At 41.3% G+C, this 17,959-nt stretch overlaps 1 protein-coding gene across 6 annotated transcripts in view; it reads right to left on the bottom strand.

Annotated features, from left to right (window-relative positions):
• oxr1a (oxidation resistance 1a) overlaps nucleotides 1–17,959 on the bottom strand; it is a 172,728-nt gene that overhangs the window by 62,440 nt on the left and 92,329 nt on the right. The window contains exon 1 of one of the 6 annotated variants that reach the window (XM_046044265.1): nucleotides 6,996–7,341. The exons of 4 other annotated variants lie outside the window; for them this stretch is intronic. In XM_046044265.1, the coding sequence (XP_045900221.1) occupies nucleotides 6,996–7,152 (157 nt within the window). In that variant the 5' untranslated portion in view covers nucleotides 7,153–7,341. Of the gene's footprint in view, nucleotides 1–6,995; nucleotides 7,342–17,959 lie in introns of those variants that run through there. One more of the 6 variants, XM_046044268.1, reaches the window with a different exon arrangement.

Genomic DNA, 17,959 nt, shown 5'->3' with positions numbered 1-17,959 from the left:
AGCAAGTACATTTTACTGATAAATACTTCAGTAAATATTCGAAAGAAGGGCTTTTAATTGCAATTGATTACTTTTTTATTGCAGTATTGTTACGTAAAAGAATCTACAAAAAATCTCCATCTACTGCTTAAATAAAGGTCTTTAGCAAAGTGAGTAAAATGCTCCTCAAAGTGCACATCCTGCTTAACCACGGTCTGTAATAGCCAACAAGAAATAGAGGCTGCATCACTCAATACAGGCAGCTTGCTTTCCATTTACCCAGACAGGTCTGCTGAGGAACAACTGAAAACAGCCAGTTCAAAAACCATCTGCATGACTAACTATGACACACAGGGGTGGTGAGACTTGACAACTTGATGAATAGTCTCTCTGTTTAGCAATAAAACAAAAAGCGTCTTACAAACTAAGGGAAAATGTTTATCCTTTGCAATACTGCTAGCTTAGATGGAAAGGAGGTTAAAAAAAACATGGGTGGTCAGGAGTTGAATCAAACATTTAAAACCACAGGTAAAAACAAACCAGATGGGTCTGTAAGCTGTCAGTTTAACCACACTGAGCAGTTGGTCAGAGCAGTTACTTTCCTTTGGTTTTGTTAAAATTGGTTTAGTAAAAGTTGGTCTTTAAAAGTCGTTCAAATCAACTTGTAACTACCTAATGGCAAAGTACAATACAATATGAACCAAAAATACAAATCTAAATACTAGAAATTAGATAAAGCAAACCAGCAGCTATTTCAATGTAATAAGGTTATTTCCCCTTGAAAGGATAATACTTAGAGAAATAAAACCTGCTTCTGTACTCCACTGGCTACTGCGAGTGTTTGAGTATTACAACGGTACGTTATTATTCCAGTCAAGGAATTCAATGTCTTCACCACTGAACGCATAAACCTGTACATCATGATTTCAGGCATGATTCAGGCTAAAGGCCAAATATATCACCTAAAGTCTTGTTTGAAGAATCAAACAAGACTTTAGGTGATATATTTGAAGTTTCAGCATTGAATGAACAGTAGGCATTCTGAGTCAAAAAGCATGAGCCACAGTTTGTCGTATTTATGGGGCCAAACCTAAATGAACTGCATGAAGTATAACACGAAAGTCAAGGATTCCAAAATAACTACCTATGGCATATAACCATAGGACTAGTTGTACAGTATAATGCAGGGGTGGCCAAATGTTTTGATTATGGGCCATATACAGAAAAATATAAGAAGTCACCAGCCATAGTATTCACTTGCTCTTTTGAACAGTCTTTTTGGTTCCATCGTAGATGTATAAAGCGAAGTTGATACAGCGTTGGAGGGGGGGCAACGTTTATTTCTATGAAAGCTGCTCAGTGGCGCATGAACAAGGCTCCAGGAAGTGCTCCAGGTTTTCCTACAGACATGCATTGTGAAAAAAGCAGCTGCAAACCCACCGGTAAATGTTTTTGAGTAATGTTATGTGCAGAATTTTATCCATTTGGCACATAACATTTGGAAAGTCTAGAAGATTAAATCATTTTCTCTCCATTCAAGTTGGGGGAGGGCTTAACAGGAAGTTTAAAGCCTGGGTAGGCAAGTTATTTCAGAAGCATATTTTTGGTTATATTTGTTGAAATTCTCTTTATATCCCAACAACAATCAATAAATGAAATGATGTGACACAAAAATTTAAAATATACGTATCTGTGGCTGTCGTAGGCCTGTAATAAGCATGACCAATGATTTAATTCAGTCCGAATAAAAGCCCTCTAATGTGTGATCTGTGGCAGCCAAAATGGTTAGACTCAATGTACTTTGTTGTTGGAACGAGCTGCAAACCTATCAGTCTGACAAGAAAGTCCATCGGCTACAAAAGGCCAAAAGATAAACTATGATCAGGAAGTTTGTGAGCGGTAAAACCCAAATCCAAGCTTCAAAACATCCCTTTAGATAACTCCAACTGATATCATTCCTTTGCTTTTCCTAAGTCTTTTTCTCTTCAGTAGGGAAATCACTACCACAGGTGTCTTTGAATCCTTGAATATGACGGCTGCTTGTTTCCAGAGGCTGGGTTCTCTTTTCAGCTGGAGTGATGAAGATGCAAAAGATGCAGCTGAGTCACCCAGAACAAGTCTTAATTACCTTCCCTTAAACGTCAACTGTACTCAGCATTTGCGCTCATCATCTGGTCTCTTTGAACCATCTGTTGAAATATTTCAGAGCCGGCAATCACGATGTAGAGTACTGTAGTGCTATTCAGCTCATTGGCTGCATCTATGTATAATTTAAAACCTTTCAGGCCTTTCACTGTGTTGTTAGAGTCATCTGTGCCAGTCAGGTATCTCCCTCACAACAGAGACCTCAAGTTGTTGCTACTAAGATGTGCTTCAGTGTCTCTACTTTCATCTGGATTTGTTTTTATTTCTAAACTGACCTCCTTTCTCGTCATCCCCATAGGAGATGTATCATCCTGTTAGTGGGACAGACTGTCATTATTTTGGTAACAAAGTCCTTGGAGGAAGATACAGTGTTAGTGCCTCCATTGATACTGTTCACTCTTGAAACATAAACCAGTTTGTGGGGACAAAAAATCCTTGAAAAGTAAGGGAGCAGTCATTAGTTCAAACCTTGATCTAAAGAAAGAACCCCAGTTCTTTAAGTGCAAAGCAAGTGTACAGTGGTGTGGTCCAGTGATCCCACCGAGACTGCTGCCACTTCCCTTGACAGAGCCATAACAGATACCAGGAGTATCTCATAATGGCATGCAGGGCGAACGACGTGCTGAGACAAACTGCTCAAGGACTTTTTGGAAATTAAGGTGATTAAAATCACCTGTTACAGTGCTGAGAGCATCAGCAGATTGCACTTTCTGAATCATCCTGATAATTGCAGCTGAATTGGTGTCAGCCTTAGGGCGAACATGAATAGTGACAAATAAGTGAATACCCTGGGGGAGCGATGCAGAGAGGAGTTCAATGTCGGGAGGACAAATCTGCTCTTGCACCGTAGCACTGGTGAATCATCTGCTATTAATAAATGGGCACACAATCTGTTTAAGCGATATCACGGCCACTTCACTGTAACGGCACGTCCAGAGTTACACTCATACAGGACCAGTAGTGCTTTTAAATATCACAAAATGTGTGCATACCAGTAGCTAACAAAGCTATCCACAAAACCTGTAATGTGTATAATGTGTTTTCAAAATATTCCACTTTGACTGATTTGGTCATACCATGTAAAGACACTATACTTCAAGAGGTCACAAGCCAAAAGAGTTGGGAATCACTGTCCTAGAGCAACAGCAAAATCTTATTTATAATTTATTGCTCAATACTTAGAAGCTGCACAGATCTATGACTATGAAAAAAAGGGTGTGTGGGGGGGGGGAATTGATATTAAAGTGAACTCTCAGAAAATCGCTAGAATTACTTCTTTGTTGGCCAGCAAGTCTTCCCTCTCCATTGCAGAATGTATCAAGACATTGCATTGCTGCTGCTTTGGAAATCTGGAGCACCTGTGTTATGGATGCAGTTTCAGATTACAGTGTCAAGCATTCCAAGGGCAACATGATAGTACTGCCACTATAGAAATTTGTTCACCTATAGAGATTTGGCAATACCGCCTGTGCTATATATTTGGGACAGGCTATGTAGCAAATCAGGGCTGGATTGTCCAACTGCCTCACAAGGTAAAGTGATGTGAGCAGCAGGACTGCTTACCACGTTCTCATGTGACGTAAGAGCGACAGTTGGTGGTAGCAACGCACCTCAAAGCTGGCTCATTAGAAGAGTATGACGAGAAAACAGGGAGGAGGAGAGTGAAATTGTAAATACAGAGCAGGACGAGTTGTTTTTGTTTGTACGGAAGTTTCACATAAAAGAAGATAATCAAATGTGTTGAAGTATGGTTATTCTAAACCATTTCTTTATTGAATTTATATACAATATATATACACACAATAAACAGTTACTGTATTGTGATATATACCATTACCGTGATATAAAATTACATATACTATGATTTTAGCCATATGGCTCACCCCTAATCAGCGCTTTTTCAATTCAACTCTGCATGTCATAATTCATCATGTTGCAGTTGTCACCTGTCCAAGCAGCTGAAAGCAAAACTACATCTCTATTTTTGTCTCTTTTCTATCCATCTGTCCCCTGTCAAGAACAGTGCAACAACTTCCCATTCTCACAGACCACCCTTGTGAACTCAGACCTTGACATGCATTCCCAATAAATCTGCTAAAGCTCAGGGCTGTCCCACTGTGAAATCAGAAAGGCCTTGAAGGCTTTTCAAGCATTTTAGGTGAACTATAAAGTACTTTGCTTCAGGCAATTACCCACCATTTATGGGATTCTGATGCTACAACTGAGACGACCATTAAAAGGCTACCATGAGTTCACACAGAAGCAAATACCGTGTCTAGTCCTTTCTATGAAGGTAAGACCCTGCAGAGTTTTAATTTCATTTAATCAAACAACATCATAAATATGTGATACAATAATCTAAGATTAAAAGGTCCACTTACTTCAAACACATTGAAGCTGAAACTATTAATTGACAGAAAATGTATTAAAAGACCATGACCTACCATCAGCTTTGCAATTTGATCCTTTTCTTTGTCTTATGTCATGAAGGTGTAATGTAAACTGAACACTGACATTTACACTTATTAGTTTAGCTGATGCTTTTATCCAAAGCGACTTACAATTGCTATTTTATGTCAGAGGTCGCATGCCTCTGAAGCAACTAGAGGTTAAGTGTCTTACTCAGGGACACAATGGTGGATGGGTCACAGTGGGGGATTGAACCCAGGTCTCTCACACCAAAGGCAGGCATCTTATCCATTGCGCCATCACCACCACCACCACTATACATGAGAGTTTGAGATTTCAGCCTGACAACACAAGCAATCTGAAATAATCATCTTTGTGTTTTAGGACATTTTATACACATTTTCTGACATCTGACACATCGAATAATGGAGAAAATAATAGGCAGATTAATCAATAATGGGAATAATCATTAATTGCACATTTCACAGTCTTAATCCAGCAGATGGAGCTGGCTCAGGAGTCATCACATGCCTTAAGTGTGAAACTTCAGTCATGTGATAGCAAGTGATCTCTATGAGGGGAGATCACAAGCCCCGTCTCAGTTCATGTCAGATGTGAATAGCAAAAACTTTATTATAATAATGCACAGATATTTAATCAAAATGTGAGCAACAAACCCTCAGTTTTATTAAACTACATATGAAATATGAGCTTCACACCTAACAGGCCACAAAAATTCCTCTGCCCCAGGTAATGTGAACTCACAAAGTGCTGTCCCATTTCTTAAACAGCTTTTGGAGCGAGGTATTTACTCAAATGTGAAGTGATCAGGATCACACAAGTGATGTCGCTCCACCCTCATCTCTAAAATCATCCTCTCACATCCACGACCTGACTCCATGTCTGTTAATCTCATTCTCCCCCCCAAGTGGGTCAGTAGCCTGCAGACACAAGCAACCCCCGCGGTCCACTCTGTTGCTGGAAGAGAGAGGCACAGGGACTGCTAATGAACCCGACTGCCATCCGTGGTGTATCAAGAGCAGCAGAGCATGCATCTGATTAATCTTTGTCCTAATTAGATCCAACAATTAACCTGCCTGCCACCGAGCTCTAGACTGACTCTGCATGAGCTGCAAATCCCTGTTCATTAAACCACAACAGGGTGAGAGTGTGCCCTCATACTGCAACTTTCTGTGTTTTCAGAACAACCCATTAATGCCAGCTAATAAGTGCAAAGCATTTTGTGTGATATTTCAACGGACCGTGTGAGAGCTCAGATCCTTTCCTGCTTTTCATTTCAATGGCGCTACAGTTTTTCGCTTTTAATTCAAAGTCAGAGGAGGCTCTCATAATAAATTATGTGCGAGAGGCAAAGCAGAAAGGGGGAAAATCCAATCTTCATTAACATGGAGATATACTACCCAATGTGAAAAGCCTTGAGGACATAGGCTACTTGTTCACTTGCTGGCTGGACGGTTTAAGCATGCACTGCCTGCTGATCTGAAATATTTGTAATGCTTCATTTGTTACAACAAAACTGGACAAGCAGAGTGCAACCACTCGGGACATGAACTGATGATGAGTTAGTTAACATTTCAGATTTGAGTCACTGTCCAGGAAGTCTTTCTTAATATGTGTGCAATGGCAAGTGTTGCACGATGCAGGCTATGCCCATTTGTGTCCCCATCAGGCAAATTCATACACAGAAACAGACACAAGTGAAGCTCAAGTTTTTTTTGTACAGGACAAGTACTCTGAAAAAGGGGGTGTGGTCATCGGTAGACAGGGGTTCCATTTCCTCTCAGCAGAAAATGTAAAGAAAATAAAACACTTTTTAATCTGTTCAACGTCTCTACTGTTGTTATGCAGCCCACCTGCTTGCAGTATGACTATTCCATGTTTTGGCAAGACGCTGAAAAGAAATCACGTACCAAACGTCACTATTTCAGCTGACAGGGCTGCGTCCTCACACCGACTGCAGGATAGTTGCAAACGTTAAGTATTTAGTCGTCAAATGTCACATACCAATTCTCAGAGTGGAATATTATGTGTGTAAATATTCGAGTGAATTCAGCATGATTTAAAAATATAGCTGTAGGCTATTTTTTTAAAACCCTCAACTTTCGTATGTCACGCTAAAGGCACTGAACACACCGTTATTTTTGTGACGTGCTGCGGAAACAACTAAAGTAAAAGTTTAAATTAAATTGGAATACAGCAAATTTAATGAATAGAACTTGGCCGAATTTAAGGGTGACACTTATTGTTTATTTCTAGATCTTAACCCATGTTCTTCCAGCTAAGGAAATGATACACGGAAAGAGGACACTTTAAACTGACGTATTTCTTAAAGGAATTTGGCTCTACACGCTGTAGTTTCTCTGGAAAGCTGACGACATCGCCTGTATTCTCCAAACCATGAGCTAAGGGTGTGTTAATGTATAAATGAATGTTAGACTAACCTGTTTTGAAGTGGACGGTGTTACTGTACTGTGTTGTCCCAGCATGGTGCTGTTGAATTTGGACAGTCTCCTGCCCGGATCCAGGCCAGAGTCTCTGATAGATTGCTTCCCTGACAACTCTCGCGCCGCTGCCCGTGACAGAAATTATGAAGTCCATATTGTGCTATTGCTGCAAAATCCAGTTAGGTACGGGTTGTAAAGGCCGCGATCATTGTACAAAACGCAGTGTTTTCAAAAAGAAACGCGCTGAAACCTGCCGTGAAGCCTTCTACACACAGTACGTTACAAAACAGGAACTATTTGAAATACGTCAACAAACTGCAAACTTTTTGTGCCCCTAGTGGAGTCAAGCTGTGCAACGGAGTTTGGAGAGGACAGCCTGCTGCCCTATTGGCCTATATTTACAGTGCCGACAAACGGCTGTATACTGTCCCCATCTTGAAGAAACAAAACTGAGAATATTTTGTTTTAGCAAGGACAGAACTAATGTTTTATTTCCAAAACATAGGCCTACACAAATTCATTCATAATACATATTTTGATGGCAATACAGGCATTTAAATTTTACTTCATTTTTACTTTCGGTTATAGCTAGCCTGTTACTTGGGGCCAATAATAAATACCTTTTCCTTTACATATTTTTCTATAAGCCTACATTTAATTTGAAATGAATGAGTTGCAGATTCAGTGCAGATCGGAGGCAGACTTCTAAAAGGTTATTATAATTCAGATCATGGGTATTACAAAAATCTTTACAAATAAATACAATAATAAATATATGCATACAAATGCATCCCAGCACAGCCCACACCGGTTTCCAGACTGTTGCTAGGATATTCCATAGCCATCAAGTGTGGGGCTTGGCACCCAAGAGAATGACATCCATCTGACTCCCACCATAATAACCTTATAATAAATTGAGACTTTCACTTTTGGAGCCAAAGTACACTTCTGTGCCTAAGTACGACTCAAGGGGACATAGTGACAACTCTAAGGCCTGTGACATATAAGAGTCTGCTCGTCTAGTGAGGGATAGAAGTAGATGGCATTTGCGTACATTAATGTGGGAAAGTGAAAAACCAACAGACCAGAACAGGGTGTAATAATTTGGCAGCAGACTCATGAAGTGAGCTGGAAAGGCTATGATGCCTTATTCATTCAAGGCCAGAGCTGTGGTGAGACTGGAGTGTAAAGAAGTCCTGTAATGTTGAATTAATCAGAGAAGTGATTACAGTGGGGGACCTGGCTTACATTTGTTCACTCATTCACATCAGAAAAGGTAAAGAAGGTCGCATTTCTTCTCTTCAAGCTGTAATCTGACAGGGGAAGTACCTGTGTTTCAGTCTTGGCATCTGCAGTAGGTGGGCTGAGGTTGAAACAGCTGTTATAATTGAGCACATTGAGCCAATGTGATGCCAGACAGAGTCAGGGCCATATTCAATACTGAATGTGCTCCATCTGCTGGTTACATTGGGTTGTGCATGCTGTAGCGTCCTCACTCAGTGACAAGAGTGAAAGTTAAGGTGACAGCAGCAGCAATCTTAAAAATATATAGGTCATTTTAAAGTCAAATACTAAAAAAATCTATTTAAAAATATGTAATAAGCACATTTCCTTGCTTATTGGGATGGCTGTTCCTCCTTAACTTTCTATTCACAAGGATATAACTCGAATCTGCCTTTGCTTGTGCCCTGAATTAAATGAGTAGGGCTGCACTGAACAACTATTTTCATTATTGATTCATCCATTGGTAATTGTATTGATTCATTGAGAAATAGTTAATACATTAGTCTACAAAATGTCAGGAAAAAAGTGACCAACAGTCCAAAACCCAAAAGTTATTTCATATACAGTTATTTAAATAGGGGAAAAGCAGCAAATCCTTACATCGGAGAATTTAGAATCAATTAATGTTTGGAGCTGTCCTTCATTAGTGACTTAAATGATTATCAAAATTCTTAGCGATAACTTTTCTGTGCATCAGCTTATCATTCAGCACTTCACAGCCATGTCGGAATTGTGTAGGAAAACCCACCAATTAAAATCATCTGCATTCATCAACATCTCCTAAACTATTTGCACATCACCTGCGGCATGTAAACTGGTCAAACTAGTCTTATGCAACAGTGTAATAAGGCATGTAAAATACAAGCTTCAGTTTTGTATGCTTGTCTAAACTGCCATTTCAAAGACCTTTGTCAACAACTCTGACACTGATGTATTTGGGGATTATGAATTTAGGGATTTTATTTGGCTCTCTGTTCCTCTCTGACCTCGTACAGAGGCCTGCTGGTACACTTGGCACTTGGACAAGGTATTTAGACAGGTCTCAGACTGGCCCAGTGCCACCCCAGAGGGCTTTGTAGCTGCGTGATATACTGTGTTGCTGTACAGCTGCCCAAAGCGGTCATCAAATAACATCCTCAGAGAGAGGCTGACTCTCTTCATCCTCTCTGCGTTTCAACCCCATAGGTTGAGAGATGTCCCTTCAAGCAGTGCAGACCAAGCAATGAAGCTGAATCTAGATGTAAAAGGCCTATTTTCTCTGAGAACTCCTCCTTTTTGTAATTAAGCTTTAGTGTGACCAAAGAGCGATAATTAAAGAATTCCCTCTGTGCTCATCCAACAACATGAGCCTCATTGCACGGAAATTATGTAAGTTACTTTAGTCCACTTAATCTTGTATGTTTGACGTATTGTCTGTTTTCTGTATTTTATGGGTAATTAAAGAGACTCTGATGCCAATTAGTTAACAGACATCCATTATGGGGTTATGTTATTGATGTTATTGATTGATATTATGATAGGTAATTTTACAGTCTTCCATTTCCTTTAATTTGTGCATATGTTTACAGTGCATACCCAATTTATAATGCTATTCTTATTCATTTTCTAACATGACCATATCGTAATGTACTAGCAAGAGAATCATTCTATTTAATGACTTTAAAGTGGTGAAGTCTGGTTATACAATAACCCGTATAAAAACCTCCTGGTGTCAGCAGCTGCCAGCAAAAGCCCTGAGAGGGTCTTGTGTGTGAGGCTTTGTCATCGTTTGAGAGCGGGGCACTGGGGAGCGAGTGTTAATCTCAGCAGTTTCCCATTGAGAGGAAGGTAGGCTGCAACCTAATCCTGAGAAGAGGAACACTTTCATTACAGAACAACACACATGAAAGCCACTGGGGAGCTGCCGCTTTTCCACTGTCAATGGATGGATGGAGTACACAAGCGAGGTTACATAAACTGCAGCACGCTGGCGTGAACACTAGCGCGTGTGCACTGGAATGGCTGTATTAGCATATGCTCACACACATACTGTACACAAATTTTCACACATCCACAATCTGCTTTTTTTTCTCCCATACTTTTCCTGTTTACAGCAGAAATCACCATGACATAAATGCAGCAGAGAGTTCACTCATGCGACACATACGCACCTGCTGGCAAACACAAACAAGCTATTCAGTGTGTGGTTATTGGGAAGGCTCATTGAGGTATACAAGGCATAAGAGATGGCTTGAGGTAGTTTTGTTGGAAGTGATGGATCTCACATTTCTTGGAGCACCTGGAGGTGGAGTGGAACTACTGAACATACAGCAAGCATTGTCCTGTGTTTCACAAGCGTTCTGCTCCATTATCTCACAGCCTGTACAAGAGGTGTAAACAAGATGACGACCAATAGAGACAGTTAGCTACTGGAGGAATTGGACTGAGGCATCCAGACAATGGCAGCAATCACAGGTGTTTAACAGCCCTTGTCAGAAAAATCCCACCCTCTCTGGGTTGTTTTCATTGGGGGAGTGAAGCTTCGCCTCTCAAAAGCTGTCAACACTATAAGAGATTAACATGTTTTTCACTCTTGCAGCAGGACCCAAATATTCATGAGGGGGAAACATGAATCAAATGTTGTGTGGCGCCTGTTAAGACCGTAACAATGCCAAGCTGAATCACCAGATCATCTGGACGAATAGGGCTGTTCACATACTCAATGCTGTAGTTACATATTAAGTCTGACTGCTTTCACTCAGACATTGTTTATCATTGTACATGAACACTGGCCATATCTGAGCTTTCAACATCTCCCATCTGGCAGTTTATGTTGAGCTACAGTTAAAGGACTATACCACCAAACACGGAGTGTGGCCCATTGGTCGCTATGTGATATGTGATATTAGAATTAATATTAAAACCATCTGTGAATCTCAGCACTATCAATGAGCAAACAGAGACGATTAACATTACCTAAAAATTGAGAAAATAACCTAGCAGCTCTAGTGCTAGATGGTGGGTTAAAGGAATAGTCCAACATTCTGGGAAATACGCTCATTTGCTCCTGAGAGTGAGCTGAGATGACGGATACCACTCTCATGTCAGGGCATCAAGAATGGATAACTGGAAACAGGAGGGACAATCTAGTTGGCTTTAAGGGGGTGTTATGTGCTGCACCAACTTCTAAAACCACAAACTGACGTTTTTACATTTCTGTTAAGTGAGTGTAACCAAGTCTGTATAGGTTGTGATTCAACTTGCTATATTGCCCAGTGCTGTAGGTTTATTTGCAGGCGCTCTCGCTTAGTAGGTAAATGCTGCTGGTTGCTAACTTTGCCTGTGCGAGTGATATAACTAATGTAGGTTGTTTAGTTCAGCACTAAGCTCAGGCTAAATTAATTTAACATCTCTCTGCAAATGAGCTCGCTAGCTGTTGTGCTAAAATAACTTCTTCTCATCTAACTCAAAAAGAAAGTGAATAAAATTTTGAACAAAGTCTTTATTTTTAATGACATGGATATTAAACTGCCAGGCCTTATTGAGGTAAAGTCAGTAAATACACAAACATGACTTTTTCAGTGGTAGAGATCAGTCTTCCCACAAGATCTTCTTCTACAATGACTTATAGTTTTACTTCTACTTGGCACCTACCCAACATGCAGTGGGTGAAAGGAAATAAAACAAACACCCCAGACAAGCCACCAGTTATTCACAGGCAAACAAACAACAGAGAGCTAAACAAATTCAAACTGACAACAACAGGCAAGTCAGACTTTCCAATCCACCTGATCTTTGGACCACGGGAAGAGATGGGGAAATCAATGCAAACATGGGAACAACATCATGGCCTTGTGGTTAGCAGGCATAGTGTACCTTTTAACAGTTTTTTTTCTGGCCAGGGACCTTTGTTCCATTTCACCATGTTTTCTGTCTCTGTTTAGCATCTCCTGTGATCCAATTAAGGCAATACACCAAAATAATGTTGTAAATGGGGGCAACATACAAAATTCCCATTACTGTGGAAGGCCATGAGAATTAGTTGATAGCTTTGGATGCAACATGTAATTTTTACTTTGTGTTGACAATTCTGTTGTCAAGCTGCAAAATGTAAGGTCAACACCAAAGTGCTTTGAGTAAAATTGGCCTTTAAGTAAACCATCATGGAGAACTACAGTTACCCAGACAACCCCTGGGTTCTGACCTCCAGTAAATGAGAGAGGGAGTAAAGGTAACTAGTCATGTCCAAGACAGCCTCCCACCCAATCCCCAGCTGCTACCAAAAAGGTGGTTCTTTTGCTGGAAGGTGCTAGATATTGTATTAAAGGCTCAAGACACATGTTTGGAACTAGCCTTTATCTTCCCCAGTACTGATACATTTACCACAACATTATTCTGCAATAAGAAAAAAAATCGGACCTAAGGAAAAAAACATAATCACGTCAGAGATACTGTCCTAATTTTTGAAGATAAGCCGCTCGTCACAGTCAATTGTGCTCTGTTATGCATTTGGGTTTCTCCCTTTAACTAATTCAGGAAACCCTAGCCGAGCATTTTTCTTCACTTTAAGTCAGATTTGTGACCAAAGGATCCAAATAAATCATCCAAAAAGTGGATCTTTTGTTGCTATGCAAGGTTTATGTAAGGTGAATATAGAATAAAGACCAAATGGGCTTGCTGGCTGAAAAAGTCTCCACACTCACAGTTAATACATGATGTCACAGTGTGGAAATAAGCCTCCGTATCCTAGCTTAATGCCTTGATGTTAAAACTCTGCAAGAGACAGAAAACAAGGAGGTGATGGCGGAGGAGTTGTTGTGCCATCCAGTCTGACACTGCACCCCACCGCAACAATTCAACCCACTGTTATTGCCTGGGCTCCTCTCTCAGGAAAGCTCTACATGGTGGCTAGTTGTGATCGATGACCGGTGGCGTCAGAGCGGGCTATCTTTCACCGCCACTTCCACTGCCCCCGCTCACGGTCATCTATCCTCTGTGGATGTCTGTGCTGTCTGAGGTCGCCCCCAGAGGCTGGGTGGCCCTGACGACTGATGACCACTGGCATAGCAGGAAGAACACATCAGTCTGCTAAGCAAGGCCCTGAGCAGGGCTCTCTCCTTCTTTTATGATTGCATCTTATTCCCTAGCAAGTGTGCTGTTAATTCAGGTACAGAAGAACAGAGAAAGAGGGAAGGCAGGAGGAAAAACACTATGGCGGTGGATGAGAAAGAAAGAGGGCGAGGGAAGAAGGGAAGAGAAAAGGACATGCATCAGACACGCACCAGTGCTCTCCTCACACAGGGCAATTTATTAAAATAATAAAGCCCAGCCTTGCGCTAAAGGCTGAGCCCATAATAAACTTGACAAGGATACAAAAAGAGAGGCTATGAGACTGAGTCATTGTCAGGCAAATAAACAAAACAAACGCTCCACTATGTCAGTGTCCACTTTATTATCTGTGCTAAACTCTTCGAAAGGAGTTAATTGATTCCTTTTAAAGTCAGACAGTCATATATTTCATCATTACACTAAAAACCCTCTCATGAATCACTTGGCTACAACAGAAGCACAAAAGCACAAAGATTGCTCTACATAAGCCTCTTCGCCTCAACGGGCATTAGAATCAGACTACGAACAGATACAGCAATGCACTATGGGATGGGAAGAAATTAGAGCCAAAAGACATCCTATATCCAACAAAAATGGTAAGACGTTCTGCACTCTCTCTATCTGCTGTAAAAATGTCCTCACCCCGGACACTGTTCATTTATCACCTGAAATCGGCCGTTCCACAAGTACGCTAAATTGGATAATGAATCTCTCCCCCCAGGAGATGCAGTAGATGAATAATTTGTTGGTTAAATTACGAGCCGGGGACATATTGCATCATTCGAGGTGTGAGACGTTAGAGTAGTTAAATGGATGAAACCTTTTGGAATCCAAAGGAGTAACATGAATGAATTAAGACCCACTGAAGATGTAATTAACTGTGCAAAGAGGGATTCATTAACAAAAGTCACACTGACTCGTTTATATATATATACACACACACTGAACTACAGTCATTTGTTGCTCAGTGTATTTGTCAATCCAAAGCCAACATTTCCCCTGCTTCTATTCTTTTACAAAACTAACAAAAGTGTGATGAAAAATCCCTTTAAACTTTAGAGATATAGAATTTTAAAAATGTATCTAAAAAACAGACAATTACTCAAATTCATTTTGTATTACAGTCAAACATAAAGGAATTAAAAATCATCACAGTTACGCAATAAGATTGTGACTGACTTAAACCATAAAAATATAGATTACAAATTCACTTCTCCACTATAAGTATGTAGATTACTGCACAGCTTCTTTAGGCTGTTACTGTAAGTAGTCCTTTGTGTTTACATTCCAGCACTCAGGGCAGTATATGAATGTGTATATGCTTTGATAGACAACGTGTGTCAGCCATGTAAACGTGGCAGATTAATACCCATAGCCCGTGCTTCATGTGATATCACACCTGAGGCTTCACGTAGAAACCGTCGGAGCACTGAGGCTACATCCTCCATACAGCACAAGAATGATTCATGTGTTGTCACCTTAATTAAATTATGTTTTGGGTCTCTTCAAAAATTTAGTATAATAATAATTACAAAGTGCTTCAGAACTGAAGCATAAACTGCATAACCCCCCACCCACACACACTTTCTTTAAATAACCCACTAGAATATAGCTGAACTAAATTAAGTTTTCCAATGACAAAATACATTTTTTAAGCCTGTTTTCATAATAAGTTTTTGGTTTAAGGCCTGTGTGTACTCCACATAGCTGTACCTCAAGTAATACTTTGTGCAGCCAGAGTGGGGGAAAAAAGGATGCATTCAAACCTGATATATGTAACTTCTGCTACTACGCTTCTTTGTAACAGTTTTCCAGAGCCCTGCCATCCAGTGAATGTCCAGAGCAATGACCCATATGAAGAAGACAGCGTAGTGCACTGGCTGGCTAAATCCTGTCCTCCAGCCATTCTTCCTCTTGGATAAACCAGTGCATAGCAAACATGGCCCCGGAGCAATTTACAATGCAAACTCCTCCATATTATAATGAGAGCTTAGAGGATGAGGTGGAGGGCGGAAGCAGGAGTCAAGGTGGATGTTGATAAGTCATATTCATGGCCTGTTTGTAGCTCAACTCCAGCCAATTTGGCCTGGACCCGACTTTCCTATCTTTTGTCATCATACCCAGTGATTAGGTACAACCTACAAGGATGCTGCAAAAATTAAACCTAAAAGCACTTAAAGCGTGTCTGTTTCACTAAAGTTTCACTAAACACTGATGGGGCGCTGATGTAATCTGTATGTGCGCATGTGTTGGCGTCTGTAGCTACCTGTCGGAAGCTCCGTCTTAAACCGGACTCTTATCCAGTTTTAATCCACACTTTTACGTTGGGGCGGCTGTGGCTCAGGAGGTAGAGCGGGTTGGCTGTTAGCGGTTCAATTCCTGGCTCCCCCTGGTTGCGTGTCGAAGTGTCCTTGGGCAAGATACTGAACCCCGATTTGCCCCTGGCGGCTATTCCGCCAGTGTGTGAATGCTAGTTTCTGTTTGAGCACTTAGGCTCAGTGTATGAATGTGCGTGACTGGTGAATGCAGATGTAGTGTAAAAGCGCTTTGAGTGGTCAAAAAGACTAGAAAGGCGCTATACAAGTACGGAGCATTTACATTTTTTATATCCTTTTATTTAACTTAAGTTTTACGTGGGTTAAGGATTTTAGTCATCCGACATGGATTTTAAGCTAGATGACCGTAAAAACGCTAACAACGCTACTGATCACAACAAAGCTCCGGCGACTAACGTTATGCTAGCCGAGATAACTCTGCCCCATGAGGACTGCACACTCCTTAAGAAAGTGAACAAAAAGATCTGACGACTTTCAGAGGAACTCAAAGAGAAAGATTTCCTGCTGACTGGCTTTATGGATGTGGCTTCAGTACAAGCCAAACAGATTGTTTCTCTTAGTGCAACCGCTAACATCCAGGAGACCGTGCTATGGGACCACTCTACCCTTCCAAGGCTTTGCTCCTGCTCGACTCCGAAGCGTCAGTCAACCTGGGCTAAAGTTGTGGTCCGTGGCTGCAAGAGAGGTTCAGACGGGGCTGCCTCTCCTCCGCACATCGGCCTCTCCAACCGCTATGCAGCCCTGTCTAACGACACTCCGGTCCATCCATCGGATGCACCTGCGGCTTCGCGTCTCCCTGATACGGATCTCTTTCGGCGAACAGTGCCTGCCGACACTGTTGCATCTCCTCCAATGGCTACATCTCCCGCACTGGCGGCAAACGGTGATCGGCTGAGCTGCCGGTCTGCCGCTGGGCCTGATCGGCGGCCGTCATCCCGGTCACATAAACCTCCGCTTCCCAACGTAGGATCGCTACGACGCTCCGGAGGCCGTCTCTACCCAGCACCGTTAGGTAGCCCCTCTCTCAGGTCTGTTACTGCTACTCCAACACAACACTCGGCAGCTCACACACTCCATCCTCTTTCTGCTCAGTCCTGCTCTGGAACCCCACAACCGGCATCTCCTCGTCCTCTTTTCTCTCCAACCACACTAATAATTGGTGACTCCATAACCAGAAACAACCGTTTCTTTAACGCTACCACTCACTGCTTCCCCGGTGCCACCACGGCTGACATTTTAAAAAAACTCCAGGACCTAATGCCATCGCTCCCGTCCTCCATCACAAGAGTGATAGTCCATGTGGGAACAAATGACACTTTGGTTGATTTTAACCGTCTTTTTAACTTTTTAAAGCAGTGTGGAAAGCCTGTTTTTATCTCTGGTCCCGTTCCCACAGTTGGTTGCGGTGCTGGCCGTGTACAGGAAAAATGTTAAATGTCATCAAGTACGCTGTGATGACTTTAACTCCTTTGAAGTTCTCACTCTTAAACTTGGAGGGCTGCAACCTATCATATTTCTTATAATTTATCGCCCCCCCAAAACCACCTGGAGGATTTTTATCAGAGCTTCCTGAATTTTTATCTCTTACTATCTCTTATCTCTATCTTTTACTCTGGTTTTAAATTATGACAAAATTGTTCTTTGTGGCGATTTTAATATTCATGTCGATGACCCCACCAATGTTAATGCAACTGACCTTTTAAATATGGCCACTTCTTTTAACTTCAAACAACATGTCAAAGGGCAAACACATAACCGTGGTCATACACTGGACTTGGTTTTTACCCTGGGTGTCAGCATTTCCTCGGTGGAATTAGTGGACATGACCATATCTGACCACAGATGTATTGTTTTTAGCTGCGATTCGCCTGTTACTCATGCCGCCTCACCAAGCTCCGTGTGTTGTCGCATCTTTAATGAACAAAGTGTTTCAAAGTTTTGCACATTCTTTCAGAGCCAAAGCCAACACCTGTCTGATTCCAACACCAACAATCTGGTCGATCACTTCAATCATATCTGCTTGTCGTCACTAAATATTACTGCTCCTCTAAAGGTTAGGCCTACGTCTAAAGCTAGTAAGGACCTTGGATAAATGACAGCATTCGCAGCCTAAAAAGGGAATGCAGGAAAGCAGAGCGCAGATGGAAAAAATCCAGTCTCCAAGTCCATTACCTCAGTCTGAAGGATTTATTAATTAACTACAATAACATGGTTAAGGATGCGAGAACACACTATTTTTCTGAACTCATTACT

The sequence above is a fragment of the Micropterus dolomieu genome, linkage group LG03 (genome assembly GCF_021292245.1).
Source record: "Micropterus dolomieu isolate WLL.071019.BEF.003 ecotype Adirondacks linkage group LG03, ASM2129224v1, whole genome shotgun sequence".
Classification (NCBI taxonomy): Eukaryota; Metazoa; Chordata; class Actinopteri; order Centrarchiformes; family Centrarchidae; genus Micropterus; species Micropterus dolomieu.
This window is presented reverse-complemented; position numbering and strand designations above follow the sequence as displayed.